This window comes from Haliotis rufescens, unplaced genomic scaffold (assembly GCF_023055435.1).
Source record: "Haliotis rufescens isolate VD_foot unplaced genomic scaffold, xgHalRufe1.0.p SCAF_10, whole genome shotgun sequence".
In the NCBI taxonomy this organism is placed as follows: domain Eukaryota; kingdom Metazoa; phylum Mollusca; class Gastropoda; order Lepetellida; family Haliotidae; genus Haliotis; species Haliotis rufescens.
In genome coordinates this window covers 43,456,338-43,474,100 of record NW_025963780.1, presented here as the reverse complement: position 1 = coordinate 43,474,100, position 17,763 = coordinate 43,456,338, and the positions used below count along the sequence as shown (strand labels likewise).

Genomic DNA, 17,763 nt, shown 5'->3' with positions numbered 1-17,763 from the left:
TGCTTATTATGCAGATGAATTGCGCAGATTGCGTAATGAAATCAAAGCAAAGCGCAGAGGTAAACTAAGCCGAGGTGTCTGGCTCCTCCAGGAAAACGCACCAGTTCACACCGCCGAAGTAGCAGTGAGCGCTGCACATGAATGTGGTTTCAAGATCCTGCCTCACCCAGCCTATTATAAATCGCAAATTACTTATGGAGGCCGGAAACTTATGGGACACCCCTCGTATATCTAAGGTTGCCTCGTGGTCAAGTGGTAGAGCGTCAGCCCGGAGAGCGGAAGGTCCGTGGTTCCATCCCTGGCCGCGTCATACCAAAATACGTTCAAAGATGGTACTTGTTGTTGCCCTTTCTGGCTTTGGGGCTAAAGCAAGGACTGGTCGGCTCGGAGTCAGTATACTGTGGGGTATTCATGTTAAACTGCGGCATGGTATCTCAGTTGGCTAGCACTATCAATCGACATTAGTCCGGACTAGTACAAGCAGCAAAACACACACACACGTACATGCACGTCGCTATATAAGTGTAATAATCTTGGACGCGACGTTAAACCCAATTTCACCTCACCTCACAACAAACTGTTAAACTCACGTCACCAATCAGTCTGTCAAAATGGCCATAAACAATAGAAGAGATTGAAGGGATTAAGATACTGACACTCTGTCCTCAATGTACACCCTGAATTAACAACGGTATAATAGCCTTTGAAGTAGGGGCCGTCGGGTAGCTTAGTGGTTAAAGCGTTCGCCCACGCACACACCCCCGCCCCCCCACACACACAACGCTATATAAGTGCAATAAACATGGACGCGACGTTAATTCCAATTTCACCTCATCTCACCTAATACCGCCTCCGTGGTCTAGTGGTAGAGCGTCCGCCCGGAGAGCGGAAGGTCCGCGGTTCTACCCCGGCCGCGTCATACCAAAAGACGTTAAAATATGGTACTTGTTGTTACCCTTTCTGGCGCTCGGCATTAAGGGGCTAAAACAAGGACTGGTCGGCTCGGAGTCAGTATACGGTGTCTGAATGGGGTATTCATGTTAAACTGCGGCATGGTATCTCAGTGAGCTAGCACTATAAATCGGCATCAGTCCGGACTAGTACAAGCAGCCACACACACACAGACACGTACATGCACGTCGCTATATAAGTGTAATAATCTTGGACGCGACGTTAAACCCCATTTCACCTCACCTCACCTCACCTCACCTCACCTCATCTCAACTAAGGTTGCATTTTATGCGTTTTATTTCCGAGTTACCATTGATTGACACTGGTAAACTCAGGGTGAAACATGTTAACTCTGGTTGCCAGAAATATGGTAACCTTGTTTGACTCGGGTCGCTCAAATTATACTAATCGAACACACGTACTGAATCAATGACTAAAACTAATTAGCTGATGACGTCACTTGGAGGCAGCTTTGTTTGTTGTTTAACGCCGCACTCAGCAATATTCCAGCTATATGACGGCGGTCTGTAAATAATCGAGTCTTGATCTGACAATTCAGTGATTGACATCATAAGCATCGATCCACGCAATTGGGATACGATGACATGCATCAACCAAGTCAGCGAGCCTGACCACCCGATCCTGTTAGTGGCCTCTTACGACAAGCATAGTCACATTTAACAGCAAGTATGGGTTGCTGAAGACCTATTCTACTCCGGATGCTCACCAGAGTACCACACCTCAGGGGTTACGTGGGTATGGGCAACCGAAGTATCCCTAAAACAGTTTGGCCATAACTGTGTGACAACGGGTTCGACAGAATTATCCAGCGTTTTGAAAACGCGAGCACTGTCATCGTTTTCAGCTATACCAAGGGAGATAACTCATACGAGCTTTTTTTCATGGTCACACTTCTTATTTGTTCGTCCCAAATTCCATACACCAGTTAACTGTCACTATTTTCCCGCGCAAAATTTCACCCGAAATCAAGACACATTGACGCGCATTCAGCATCAAACAGTAGCGCCGATGAAATATTTTAGGAACGCTTTAGACAATATATACTTTTCCTTATTTTTATTAACTTAATTTGTAAAAAATATAGTACTATAAATAAAAAACACATATATTTTAATTCACAAAAATTATGAAATATATATGTTACTTATTTTGTCAAAAAAAGCGAACAGATTCCAATATTTGTTTTAAAGAAAAAGGTACCAAGTATATGCAAAGTATACTCCCTTACTTGTTGCTAGTTTGAAGGTTATTTGGTCGAAATATACACTATTTACCATCAGATGGATAACGGACGACATGCCAATATGTAGTATTAACCCTAATAAGGGTTTTACAGATTTGTGGTACCCCTATCTAGGGGTAATTTAATGTTAAAACGACAGTGCAAACATACTTACGGCTGAGGAGGTATTGGTGACGTTGATGAGGCGTCCTTGCGTATTATCGAGCTTCTCACCTCCAAGATTTTTCAGAGGGCACCGTAACTAGATTCTTATGGCAGAATAACTTTTCAAGTCTTTGGCGATGCATATCAAATATTTGATAATTTACACGTGTCGGGTCGACTATTGAGAGCAAGCTCCACCCTAAAACCGAAATTTAAACACGTCTGTGGAAAAGGATTCGCAAAAACGACTTTTAAAAGAGAAAAAAAACAAAATACCAATATGGTCCTAATGGGCTTCCGTAAAAAAGAAACCATGACCATAAAGTCATATCATAATTATTAAAAATCTAACTATTGACAAATTTCAAGTAATAAAATATAAACCATGGGTTCCGATCAGTCCTTAAATCGCTCTTATTCTAAAACAAGTGCGTATCTTTTCCATTCAGTCTCGGGCAAAAGGGATCCCGATACTATAATGCAAATGTTCGAAGGTTTACACAGGTTTAGATCTATATAATTTCTTGAATATGTTTATTATTTTTTCACGGTCAAAGGGAGACAATTCAATCGATTTTATCCCATGAGGTAAAGTTCAAGGGAAGTAATTCAGTTTAGTAAATTGACCGTGCTCCTGTCTGACTGAAAGCGCTGAACTTGGAACCAGTTGGAAACGAGTTACGTCCCTTGTAGCTCCTTCAGACGACACCTAAGGTTACATGTCAGTGTGGGGGCGGCCATTACAAGAATCTTTAAATTTGCCCTCTAACCCGAAATGTAGTAACGTTAATATTTCTGTTTATGACCATGGGAATGCCATCATTGCGAAATTTGAAAAAGTTTGCTAATGACTACATTCGAACGGAAAATCACCAAAGTTCCCCCTTAAATTTTTACTATACCAATTACATGATAGAGGAGCGCAGGCGCTTAAGGGCAGGCAAACCATTCCAGAATAATCTGTACACGATGTGCTAACCAGTTATTTCTAAGCTATTTCTGAGAACAGTGCGTGAATGGGTTATCGCGGTGAGGAGTTTAAGTTTCCGGGCGGGGTAAATTTTCAACGACGTCTACAAATACGAACGTCTACACCCAAAATACGACCATTAAAACATATATCTGGTCGACTATTATGTTTTTTTAAATGTTTTTTATTTACTAAATTATAATGACAGACGGATCTGATCTAGTAAAGTTGACCTATCCTTTCCTTGCTGCCGTGAAGGGGTGGCTTCAGAAAACCTCCTGACTGGATTGAAAAGGTTCACTATCGGTATGAGAAGTGTATTGAAAAGCAGGGATAGTATGTTAAAACATAAAATTGAAAACACTTTCACAGTTGTAGTTTTTTGTTTTTTTTACCAGCCCTCGTATATGTTGAAGGGAGCTAGAACAGGCTGTGTTGATTACAGTCAAGCTGTTTGTGGTACAAGTCGCTTTAACTACCTTCTCGCTGAGAAAATCACCGAAGGTAGTAGTCATGAGATTTTCAAAAGTGGAAGCAACTTAAGTCTACCTTAACGACCAACCCCGAACTTCACAAATAACAGAGACGCCCGTCTGTGTGATTGCCATTGTCGCAAGTTTTTATGCCATGTGCTTGCTTTCTCAACATCAACACAGTTCCCCGCTTTATATGTAAACTAAAGTGTGTGCGGTGTGTGTGTGTGCTTGTGTGTGTGTGTAGAATAGGTCTTCAGCAATCCATGCCTGCCGTGAAAGGGGACTGCTTGTCGTAAGAGGCGACTAACGGGATCGGGTGGTCATTCTCGCCGACATGGTTGATGCATGTCATCGTATCCCAATTGCGTAGATCGATGCTCATGATGTCAATCACTGGATTGTCTGGTCCAGACTCGATTATTTGCAGACCACCGTCATATAGCTTGAATATTGCTGAGTGCGGCGTCAAAATGGTCTCGATGTGCGTGCGAGCGTGTGCTTTATAGTGCTAGCCCACTGAGACACTCCATTCCGAACCATTATTCCGACCAACTCTTGTTTTATCCCCTTAATGCCGAGCGCCAGGCAGGGTAACAAGTACTATCCTTTCACGTCTTTTAGTATGACGTGGCCAAGGATCGAGGCTTCTGCTCTCCGGACAGATCATGGAAGCAACTAAATGGTACCAGAACACAAATACATGTTGTCAAAGAAACCTGTCCATCTTTCAATGATACAAGGCAATGTCCTCTCATTTCTTGCAGGCTTTTAGATCAACGCCCCACACTGTAATAAGGAAAGTCATTGTGCGTGTGAACGTTGCATAGCGTCAGAAATAATCCAGCTTTAAAAGATCGAGAATGGACTAGAATGTACCAAGGTGAGGTGAAATGGGGTTTAACGTCGCGTCCACGATTATTGCACTTATATAGTGACGTGCATGTACGTGTGTGTGTTTGTGTGGCTGCTTGTGCTAGTCCGGAATGATGCCGATTTATAGTGCTAGCTCACTGAGATACCATGCCGCAGTTTAACATGAATACCCCACTCAGACACAGTATACTGACTCCGAGCCGACCAGTCCTTGTTTTAGCCCTTTAATGCCGAGCGCCAGACAGGGTAACAACAAGTACCATCTTTTAACGTCTTTTGGTATGACGCGGCCGGGGATCGAACCGCAGACCTTCCGCTCTCCGGGCGGACGCTCTACCACTAGACCACGGAGGCGGTCGAATGTACCAAGGGGTAAGCATGGCACACTGGGGACAGGTTCAGCCCTGGGTGTGATAAGGGGGTGAGAACATTATTGATGAAAGAGGACATACGATGTGCATGCAAACCTACAGTTCAACCAAAACGTTTTCCTGTATGCCACATCTTAGACATAAATGTATGTTCAAGGGATTTAGACCAACACTGTTTATCAACTGCTGGGTAAAAGAAAGTATGGTGGCTAAAAATGAAACAAGAAATGGTTATTCAGTGGTGATGTATTTGATATGGGTATCACAGTTGTGTTTTGAACCTTAAATATGTAGTGTTTTGGAGACAGTTTTCAAACTAGTAACGTTTTTGGACAAATCCAATTTTCAAGTGTATACGTTCTTTTGCCGGGCAGTTAATAAACGTATCAGTTCAAGATATTTAGACCAACATGCACTCCCCTGTATAGAAACATGGTTGAGTTTAATTTAACCCTTTTTTTATTCAACCACATATGTATGTGTGTGTGTGTGTGTGTGTGACTGCAAAGTTTGAAGAATTAGTCTTCAGCAAACAAACCATGCTTGTTGTATGATGTAATTAACAGGATCGGGTGGTCACGTTTGCTGACTTATCACGTTTGCTGCCAATCATAGGATTATCTGGTCCAGACTCGGTTTATCACCATCATGTAGCTAAAAGCGTCCATAACAACAAAGTGACTTTTCTCATCCCTGGGTCCTGAGTATTGCAATTTAATAAGATAATATGCATGATAATCGAGGATAGAATAATTCAGGAGGATGTCGTCTTGCAGTGTCACAAAGTCAAGAGTCTTTGAAACCAACTCCCAAACCAAATCCATACTAATCGGAACAAATAATTTGAGAAATTATCACAGACATGAAAAGTGTCAAAGAAATCTTTATTTCTCTGAAATGTATAGTTTACTTTGACATACCTCATAAATTGTACAGACGAAGCTACACTTGTCATAATCACTGTCAGTTACACACAGAAAGCATACAGTTGTGTTCAAGCCTGGATAGCTCCACTTGTGGCTCATCACAGATGCAGGCATCGGGACATGACTGACCTCCACCAAGCTGTGCATGTACCTGCTGTCAAAGGATCACACCTCCCTGACCCAAGACCAACCCAGCTGTGCATGATGTCTTGTTCAAGGATGAGAATCCTATAGACCCCACCATTCAAACTACCTTCACTGTCAATACTTCTGATGACTTCAAATGGTTTTGTTTATAATATCTGTACCAGAAAACAAAGCAGGATAGCTCAGAAGGGGATTTTTCTTTTACATATTTTAATTCATATATTTGATAAATATGTCAAGTCGGCACAAAAAAATGAGGCATAATTCGGACCTAAAATTCTAAAACATAATTGCTCCCTCATCTCGGGATGAGGCAATTCAGTGCACAAACTATGTAGTCATGGAGGTCTGAACCTCATCTCTGGGTCAAGCACCTCCTGTGCATCTGCCCTTGACTAAAACAAGTATGTCCTTTCCCAGTCAGAGTATTAACCCATTACATGTTACGACTGGTGTCAGTCTCTACAAGTGATGGTCAGCGGAGCTTGTTCACAGCATACAATATTTGTCACAAAACATCTCATTGATAAAAGTGATTATGTTCCAAGCAGAGGATTCTACATGACAATGTCAGTGTAATGGGACAGCCACAGGAAGCTAGTGAAGCAAGCATCAGGTGCTGGTGGGCTAATACTGGAACACTAAAGCATAAAGAACACTTCTTGAAGCGGCATTTACAACTATCTCCCTCGTTCATACAGGACACAGTGATCACTACATTAAACCTGCAATCCAGGCAGTGGGGTAAATTCAAGCTTTTTGAACAAAGGCTGTTGGTTGTGAAAGGTGACACTGGTTCTGACTGCAGTATGACTGCTTCACGTGTGATCTGGACAAGGTGGCTACGCGAATTATGAGTCTGAAGCATGATATCCACTACCACAATATAAAAAACACAGGCACATTACGAACTACACTTATCAAGCATAATGATTGTACACTGCTGAAGCACTAGCAGAGAAGTGGACCAAATCTTGGCTGTAAGATGTTAGGGAAACAGGATTACAGGACACAGGATGGGCCAAGTATCTGACACTACATGAAAATACCATTCACCATCTACAGCACTACAGGAACACAAACGAACTGGTCACTCGCTTGACCAAATTTCCCAAATGACAGACAAGAAGTCAGTTCGTAAAATCTTCCCAGTAATGAGAATAAAACCTTTTTTCTACTACTAAAAGATCGCAGAGTGAAGGGGGTCACTAAAGAGCTGTCTGCCATGTAGATATAAACAATGATGAGAATACTGTACAGAGAGGCCATAAATCATATATAGCATGTTCAACTTGTCCATCTTACATCAGATTTGTTTACCTCCATTTCAAAGGAGGTAAATCTTGTCAGCAAGACCAGTCTATGAAGGCAGCATTGATAGGATAGCTGGGGTGTATCGATACAGAGATATAGCATGACAATATATACTGCAACATTGGGGGCCTGATACGATACAAAATACCCAAACTGTTATGTAATACACATCAGGAATCTTTTCAGTAAATTTTAGAACATGTTATGTATCAACTGCACCATGACAAAACCCTTGTGCCACGTTACGGCAACTCGTATTGGGGACAATGCTGTATCGAAACATCCCTGCTGACAACTATGTACAATGGTGAGCAGATTATATCAACACTGCAGGACTAACCACTCCGTGTAGTAATCACAGACTCGGACAAACAACACCAGAAAATAAACTTGCTTGAAGGAGTTACCTCCCTTTGGATACAAGCCGAACAAGAATTGGAACTTGTTTTCTGAGGTCGTTTGTCGTAAGAATTTTGCTCTCAATATGACAGCGACTGGTCCACCTAAATGTCAAAGCTATGACAAGTTTAGTAAGGAATAAAATAGAACATATATATATTTAATGACACTGTTAGAAGCAACCATCCTGCTGTTATGACATAAACTGTTATAACAAGGCTATACTTCCCATAACCTGCAGACTGCTGAGAACTGCAAGTCACGATATATCAATTTGAATTCTAATTTGCTATCTTTTCAAAACAATATTTAGAATGGAATCTCCAGATCACAAACAAAATGTCTTTTCCCAATGTTAAGGAACTTCTCAGCAGTCTTCAGGTTGTCAAGATTCCCCTGTTTTGTTATATCACAACCACCATCAATCTTAACATCAATATACAAGGTATCTGTCTAATAACAATGTCTATATAACAGGGAATCTCTGCAGCCGACCTTAACCCTGAGTTAACCTTGACCTGGAAGATCAAGGTCATATCTTCATATTTAGGTTCGTGATATCAATCTTTAATTTTCATCCCAAAGACAAACTATGTATTAAAAATATCTATTATTTGACATTTATTAAAATGAAGGGAGCTGTAATCACTTCGTTTCGAAACATCCACCTGGGATGTGTTTAGCTTTTCAGGAACTGAAGACATCAATGAAGCAACATGTATCATTCCCACCCCCTGCATAAACTCTTGTGAGCATCGTTCCGCTATCAGACTGTCCCGCCCCTGGTGAGGAATACACGTCACTCGTCACACGTCACTCATTCAGTCTCATACGTGGAGGGTGGAGAGCAAACGCTATGCTTTCATTTATTATAACAAGAATTATTCAAGAAATGACAGCAAATGAAAATCATCTTTGGTAAAATAAACTAAAGTGTCCCATTACAACAATTTCCAAAGAAAATAGCCACAAGATATCTTTTTACTTTGATTAGACAATAATGCTTAAAACTGTGGCGCAAATATATTTATAAGTAATTTAAATAAGGTAAAAAATTGAACAAGAAAAATATGAAAATTCTGTTTTCATGACAACTATCACATACAATTGAAGAAACACTTTTGCAAAGAAGAGCCCATTGAAATGTGTAGGGAGGACATTCCCTTGTGCTGTTAACAGAGAGAGGGTTAACAGACCATCACACAGACAGGACATGGCAAGATTTGTCACAGTTACTCCCCTCAGTAGATATTAACCCTTCCACTGACAAATACATACTTAGAAATGGCAAAACTGTCTGCGCATGATCTGATGAGAATCAAACCAAACTATGGTTCTTTATATTGTAAGAAACCAATTTATAGACAGCTCATACTACCCTTAAAGGTGCAAAAGTTCACATAAAAACACAAATAAATTTCCCCAAATCTTATACATTCGTGTGCAGATGACTGTTCACATGTGACACAGATCCCTTGCACCGTGAATACTGGTAGATCCTCCATTGTGTTCCTATTTGTCTCTGTGTGAGTGAGTGAGGGTGGTTCATGCCTTGATGCTGTTGTGAGCACGGCCGCTGCTGCCACCGCCGTACTCCAGCTGCTGCACGCCGTTCACCATGCGGGACTTGAGGACCCCATCCTCCTCTACCAACACCGTCTCCTGTCCATTCTCAACAACTCTGGAACAGGGAATGAACAAATTATTGTTATTTTAGGCCACAGTCAGCAATAAACAACTGTAACACGTTGACTGTAAACAATCTAATCTAAACCAAAATTTGATTCTTTTGTTACCCACTACCACAAGCATTGGGTACTGGGAACCTTTCAGACCTGGAATCCCCATGTGGAGCGAAGCATGGGGTGCCGTAGACCTATTGTGCCCTGAAATCCCCATGGGATACTGGGAACCTTTCAGACCTGGAATTCCCATGTGGAGCGAAGCATGGGGTGCCGTAGACCTATTGTGCCCTGAAATCCCCATGGGATACTGGGAACCTTTCAGACCTGGAATTCCCATGTGGAGCGAAGCATGGGGTGCCGTAGACCTATTGTGCCCTGAAATCCCCATGGGATACTGGGAACCTATTCTGACCTGGAATCCCTAATGGAAGACAAGAATGGGTTGCTGGTAGAGGAATAACGATACTATGGGTTCTAAACAATACATATCCAGATACGGTACCTTAATTTCATGAATTGTATTCTTCCTTTTTTATGGTGAATCACAAGCGTGAATCATTTTGTTTTAAATTTCAGAGACTGGGCAGAAACACATAGACTAGAGGGCACAATAAACCTTATGATATTTATAGCCAGCCAGGAAATGCTGCTGAGACAGGCAGGGTAACAACAAGTACCACCCTTAAGTGTCTTTCTGTCTGACCTGGCCAGGGGATCGAACCACCGACATTCCGATCTCCAGAGAGATGCTCTCTCCACTAGACCACGGAGTGAGTGAGTGAGTGAGTTGGGTTTAACGCTGCTTTTAACAGTATTCCAATTATATCACGGCATGTCAGCTAAATGTGGGAGAAAAGCTCGAAGTGATGCAGGTCTCAGACGTTTACAACTTCGGTGAAACCCACGAGCACGGGTATGGTCCTGACAAACCAAGAAACATAATCGGGGCGAACCGGGATTTGAACCCACAATCATAGGTTTCTGGCGTGTCCAGGGGACGCAACTCTGCACAGCGAATTGCGGCGCCTTAGACGACTGGGCCAACCGTGCCCCCACTAGACCACGGAGGTGGCCATTCCTAAGTGGAAGGATGGGTAGATACATAACACAAGTTTCAATGAAACTATGTTAAATCAAAATATACAGCACTTACTTCTTCGTGACAATTTTCTTGCCGTTGATGTATTTGGTAGAGGTGGAAGTAGAGCGAAAGTGTCCGGCTCCCGTGGTGGGGCCGCTAAAACTCGTACTAGAGAACTGAGAGAACCTGCAATACAAACACTCTTGTATTACACACTGTTACAATACCGTCATAGCAAGTGTACCACACAGTGACATCACATGAATATAACATGTGACAGTCATAACAACATACCGGTCATAACAGCATTATAGCATGTCTACCAGTGTTATAACATGTATATCACATACTGTTATAACACATATACAACATGTCCTAAAATTCTACAGCCATGTAAACAGCAGGTTCTATGACAGTTGTAAATCTATGTGAAAGAGCAAAGACAAGTCAATAGTATTTTTGATAAGATGAAATATAGGGGTTGTCACAGTCATTGGTCCATGCTAAAGCAAGGAATCATCAGTCTGTGTTTAAGCATGGAGTTGAATATCTTCAGTCAATGCCAAGAGATACAAGCTATGACAATCGTTAGTCAATACTGAAAAACGGCAGTTATGACAGTAGCATGTCTGTTAAGGCATACGAGCAGTCTGTACCAAAAACGTTTGAGTCTCCATGGTAGATTTAGGGTTAAATATTTTGATTTTATTAGCTAAGCTTACATGGCCAAATGGAATTTGACTAGACTAGGGCTATTGACTTCTCACAGACTGTACAAGGTACATATAACCGTTGAAAGTCTGTAAAGATATACACAGTGTATATCTAAATAAGTCTATTCTAAGAAAAACCCTTCAGCAGTAAGTGATGACAGTTGTATGTAATATTCAAAAACTGAAATATGACAAAATATGCAAAGTCTTTAACGCAAGTCTTTAAGAAATACAAAGGTCACCGTATTTGCCATATCAAGCACGCCTCTCTACTGCTTCCTCACCAACTTCTAGACCACTAAGTCAAAAGTTACATGACTATCCATATTTTCTTGTGCATATTACAGATCTTCTACAGGATTCGCAGCAGTGTAGAATACAGTAAATATAATTGCCTAGTAACTATTATCTAAATCACTTATGTTTCATCGCCATTTGAACTAAGTCTGTTGTCTACTGCTCGCTCTCTGACAAGTTCAACTTGTGTATTGTTTTAAAAAGTGCACTCCTTCATGAATTTTCTGAGTGCCAGGGGTGCTTTTTACAGCGAATATGGTACATACAACTGTCATAGGTCTATACTGGAGAACAGCAGTTATCACAGCGGTAAGTCATTCAAATATTAACCTGATGGTTTTATCTGTATGTACTCAAACATAGGACTCCTGACTACGGAATGTCTCAGTTAATTCAAGGGTGATGATGTGATCAATACAAGGGTCACATTGATTGTTTGTTTGTTTGTTTGCTTGGTTGTTGTTTAATGCAGAACTCAGCAATATTCCAGCTAAATGACAACGGTCTGTAAATAATCAAATCTGGACCAGACAATCCAGTGATTGATCTATGCTATTGGGGTCGATGACATGCATCAACCAAGTCAGCGAGCCTGACCACCCAATCCCGTTAATCGCCTCTTACGACAAGCATATTCGCCTTTTATGGCAAGCATGGCTTGCTGAAGACCTATTCTACCCCGGATCTTCACAGGTCGTTCACCTTGATAACAATGCTTTAAAGCAATACAGCCCCTGACAAATACAAGACCATGGTCTTATTCAACTGAAGGAAGAAGCATGATATAAAGATCAACAACAGTATGAAGCTGTTCTGTTGGGGATTGGTCAAACTGTACAGGAGCTGGTGCTATGGTCTCTAACTACAAACAAACAAACCAGGCAACAGAACGATTCCAGTTTCAAAACAAACAGAGCAAAAATCAGTAAATAGCAATACAAACAAAACAATTCTAAGAATCATGTTAGTGAACAAAACAAAATCAATTTAATCAAAATGAAAGAACATGTTATTAAAGATGCTTTTGAACACAATGCGTGAGTGAGTGGGTTGGGTTAAACGCCGCTTTTAACAGTATTCCAGTTATATTCCGGCGTGTCAGCTGAAATGTGTGAGGAAAGCCCGAGGTGATGCAGGTCTGAGACATTTACCACTTCGGTAAAACCAACGAGTACGGGTATGGTGCTGACAAACCTAGAAACATAATCGTGGTGAACCGGGATTCGAACCCACAATCATAGGTTTCTGGCATGCCCAAGGGACGCAACTCTGCACAGAAAATCGCAGCGCCTTTGACGACTGGGCCCCACGTGCCCCCTGAACACAATCAGGCGCTGTGAGCTTCAGCAACATCCTCTCTAGGAAAGGGGCATTGTTACAGGAGCCACGGACAGCGATAATGTCATCATCCAAGGGAGAGAACTGGCAATGTGCAAAATGTTGCACTCTTACAGGAACTAAATCTCACCATGGCAACAAGATATTCCCCTTGTTATTGAAGGAAACATGAGATGGAAGGGGAATATGGCATGTATGCAACAGTTACATGTCACAATGTGGTACAACAATTACGTCACACACAGTAACACCAGGAACAGGCCTAGAAATGAAACAGTCTAAGATGTGCCCAGAAAGATAGGAATGTGAATAACATAACAAAACATTTCTATATTTTTTAACACATCTTAAATATTTCCTTGGTAGGCCTGGGAAAGGGTGGGGGTTTATGAGACAAAGGATCAGAGTGCCGTTGTACAAAACAACCTTGGTGCTACGACTGTCATAAGTCTATGTTAAGGTACGGGGGTTACAATCACCTTAGCGCTAGGATTGCATTGTACAACTGCATCCTGAATGCTACAAGACTCATATTTACTGGACCCTAAGATATACTTGTACCACACAGGGCGGAGAAATAACATATCCACTCTGTACACATGACATTGAACATAAGGAATTCAGCAATATTGTCCTTGTCAAGTAAAATATTCCTGAGAAAATGTAATCAGATTTCCAAATGTCTATCTTGATAGAGGATGTTGTGCACTACTGATCTTATTCCCAGTTGACGGGTATCACAAAACCATGACTTAAATACCAAATCAAATCGAAGGGATACAGTAATATCAAATCTTTGTCTTTGATGAACTCAGTTGAAAATCTAATGCAACATCTCAATCGCCTACAGACATAAATGGTGCTTTGTCTAGTGGTAGTGATAGTACCGAGAGCTCCGCAAATGGCTATTGCTGCGAGGAGCTTTGGTCAAAAGTCACTGCCCTTTGAAGTGATGGAAGGACATCCGTGAACAGTTTCGACAGAGGCCACGCGTGAAGTGAGAAGCAAGACATGTTCACCTAAGACTACTGTTCTAAGACTACTGGAACGGACTCAGCTTTCCCATGGCAACCCATCATGTGTCACTGATAGAGCAGTAATGATACACCGATGATGGTAACATTGGGATGTTACATAAAATCGTTTCAGGAGAAGGACAGAGTTCATAAAAAAATGATTGTATGAGTACCCAAACAAAGCATATTTGATTCGATTAAAACAGTAACCTGCAAACTCTTGCACATACCATCATTTTGTGTGTGTTTATTTTCATAACACTTTTCATGAGCTCCATACATAATCTTTAATCGACATGTGACCTCACGATACAATACTCACATTGTGTCAAAACATATAACAAGGAACCCACACTTGGTGAATCATTACAGCCCTAATTAACCAAGATTCTTTCATGCCAAAGATGGCTATTTGAAATGTGGTTAACAAATGACATTTCGCCAAAGGCTAAACAGCTTACAGATGTTTAATGAGTGCGACCAGGATGAAACATGTATGACAGATGACGGGATGCAAGGTAACTGGTACAAGGTGCATATCAAATATGCAAGGTGACAAATAATGTGGACATCACAGGTACTGAGCATCTAAGGTGAAGAAATGCGGTACAGAATAGCACAGACTTTCACACAAGACCACATGGGCAATGAGTCTCACGATACCAGTTCTACCAGACACTTGGTTCAACCATAAAAAGCAATAAAGAAATAAACAAAATTAATACTTCCATATTTAGATTTGACATAACTCCCCAATAACTGTCAAGAGACTATAAAACTATGTACATGTCATAAACATTTTCAATCACAGGATTGTAAGGAGATTTAGCCATGCTTAACCTCTATGGTTAGCACTATTCTTCTTTTACTGGATTATTGAAGTTTTTTGTAACTGCCACATAAAGCCATAAGAAAATATCATTAGATTGCCATCCTCATCTACACTTACTTTTTGTTTATTTTGTTTGTTTGTTTTTAAACGCCGCACTCAGCAATATTCCAGCTATATGACGGCGGTCTGTAAATAATCGAGTCTGGGCCAGACAATCCAGTGATTGACATCATGAGCATCGATCTACGCAATTGGGATCAATGACATGTATCAACCAAGTCAGCAAGCCTGACCACCCAATCCCGTTAGTCGCCTTTTACGACAAGCATAGTTGCCTTTTACAGCAAGTATGGGTTGCTGAAGACCTATTCTACCCCGGAATCTTCACGGGTCTGCACTTACAACCAAAGTCCCCGCCTCACATCATTTTGTGGTCTCCAAAAGTACCTACAGGTGTAGAAAATTCTGACGTAGCCTAATTCTGACTCGATTATATACACTATACAAATTTATGGTCAACCATTCATGCTTCATGCAAATTACATATGGCAACACTTAATGTACGCAGAGAAAAAAATTAATAAAATTCCTCCTGCCTCAAAGTTTTGACAAATGAGGATGAGAATCTAATAATATACAGTGGCCTACTCTAAGTTGGACACAGCTAAAGCGAAGATCATTCGCGGTAACACAGAAACAGGGAGACAACAGGAGGTTCGACTGACTATACATGCGATGAGACGCCATGCTTCAATCTATACGGAGGAGGAATTACCCTGGCGAGGCCGAAAGTCCGAAGAAAGGGTCATCAAAGATGGAGGAGAAGCCAAACCCAGTGTGTATGCGGGGCACGAAGCCCCTCACGGGGTGGCTGTAGCTGGTGGGTTGCATGCGCTGCTGCATACGCTCCTGGCGCCGTCCCCCGGGCTGGTCACCGCGGCGACGACGGTGTGGCCGCCACATACTGAAACATGTCCGCTTGATGACAAGGGAGACAACTCTATCCTGACATCCTTTGGTGAAGTCCTTAGTTCCCAGAGAGAGGCTTGTGCCTCCATCAACCAATGAGATTGGTCACATAGTACATGTCGTATCTAACTAGGTTCTGACTCAAACAGGGGGCAGCACATTGGCTCAAAGTTCTTAAAATTAGAGTATATAGACCTATAAAAAGTTAAAGAAAAAATTACCAAACAAATTATTTCATCAAGAATTATGAACTTGTAAAATTCAGAGACATTGTGAACTTGTAATAATGCAAAATAACATTAATGATGTTTATTACATTTATATATTTTTCAGTTTTTCGTAAATTTTAATATGTTTCATTCATGACATTTAATTACAAAAATGATTCCAAACGAATTGCCATATCCCCCTGATGAGTCAGAGAGGGCCATGCAGGTATGACAGCCCGGACACAATAGTTGCTACCGAGTCTCACCTCGCTCCACATCGACACATTGTACACACAAACACAAACTGCACAGTTACTTCACATGGCTCAAGTCCTCAACGTTATCCTTTAAATCAATGCATACCATACTTTCAAATAAGACATTTAAAGGTTTCGATAATATTCGGCTGATGCTTACATTAACCTTTCAAAATACCTTAATCAGTAGGATAAAAACTCTTACGGCTAGAAGTGTATGTTATACCTTGAGCCCCTTATTGAAATTACATACGCCTAAAATTATACGGATTTAACATAAAATCAAAGTCATTCCAAATTATTTGTGAAAACTGCAGCACACACACATTGACTTCTTATTGCTATTCTTTTGCTCTAACATGCTTCTGGTACTGATAGCTTGACTGAAATGAATGCAAAATGTCAATAGTAAGCATGTAGCAAGATTAGAAGCATGTGCAGCAATGGGTGTCGTGAAGACTATACCAAGAGTAATTCTTCCTTCATTTAGAAGAAATGTGCTCAGTCTAGTTTACCATGGTTACACAAGCAAGGCTAACTAGGCTTCAACTACCCTCCGTATCTGCCTTGTGATGCAGTGGAAGACTGGAGCATCTCGGGGGTGGAATACAACTGACACAGACACCCTCAACTAGAGAATTATTGCTATACACCCCCCTGGTATATCCCTTCTGTCGACTTGAGGGGTCAGTATACACACATATGTTACAATCATCACTCTAATAACCTCCTTACCCAGGGCAATTGATGAAGTGAAACGACCCATAACGCCCTGGTTTAGGGACTAACATTTAGGAAGATGGTATATATACAGTGTGAATCTTACATCAAAAACACATATAACAGCATCATAATAGTTAATGTCAAAGATTCAAATCAGCAAGGACGAACAAAATGATCTTAGATGCTCAGCTTTGACAAAACAACACTGCAAGATTAAATGCTGATTGAGTATTGCAAAAACCAACAGGACATGCAAAGAAAAATCTCAACACTACTGTGATGACAACTAAACAAATGCCATGCCATGCATGATACATGTACAGAAGAAATACGAACCAAAACAAATAAAACAGCTGAAGTGCAGTTGGACCAATCACCAATCAGAACAATATCACAACACAGAACCATAGTCAAATATAGAGTAGTAATATTAGTGTGTGGTGGATAAATCTTGTGACTGTCATATTTACTCTTGAGGATGATGATGAAGATGATATGTATCAAATACAGACTTGGGAAAAACACTGACATAAATACAGGTATGTGTCAGCAAATCAAAATAATTACTTGCTCATATCCTCATAACAAAATCCTTGGAAAATATTTACTTTAATCTTTCTGACGAAAGATTTTATCAATGAATATTACAGATGTAAGTATTAATAGAGGTATTACTCATCGAGTATTATTCTAGTTTTGATTCAAAAGGTACACTGTAGACCCATATATTCCTGGTAGCAAGAGTGTACACTGTGCATCACAATACATATAGAGCCTGTACCGGGTACATCCAGTCATAAATCATGTT

The 17,763-nt window shown here is 40.9% G+C and overlaps 1 protein-coding gene across 10 annotated transcripts in view; it reads right to left on the bottom strand.

Annotated features, from left to right (window-relative positions):
* Positions 1 to 5,919: 5,919 nt before the first annotated feature.
* LOC124117872 (dnaJ homolog subfamily B member 6-like) overlaps positions 5,920 to 17,763 on the bottom strand; it is a 79,966-nt gene continuing 68,122 nt past the window's right edge. For 8 of the 10 annotated variants that reach the window (XM_048391074.1, XM_048391099.1, XM_048391103.1 and 5 more), the window contains exons 6-8: positions 15,573 to 15,761; positions 10,674 to 10,787; positions 5,920 to 9,516 (exon numbers count right to left, since the gene is read on the bottom strand). In XM_048391074.1, coding sequence (XP_048247031.1) covers positions 9,381 to 9,516; positions 10,674 to 10,787; positions 15,573 to 15,761 — 439 coding nt within the window. In that variant the 3' untranslated portion in view covers positions 5,920 to 9,380. The remainder of the gene's footprint in view (positions 9,517 to 10,673; positions 10,788 to 15,572; positions 15,762 to 17,763) is intronic. The other 2 variants (XM_048391110.1, XM_048391115.1) reach the window with 1 other exon arrangement.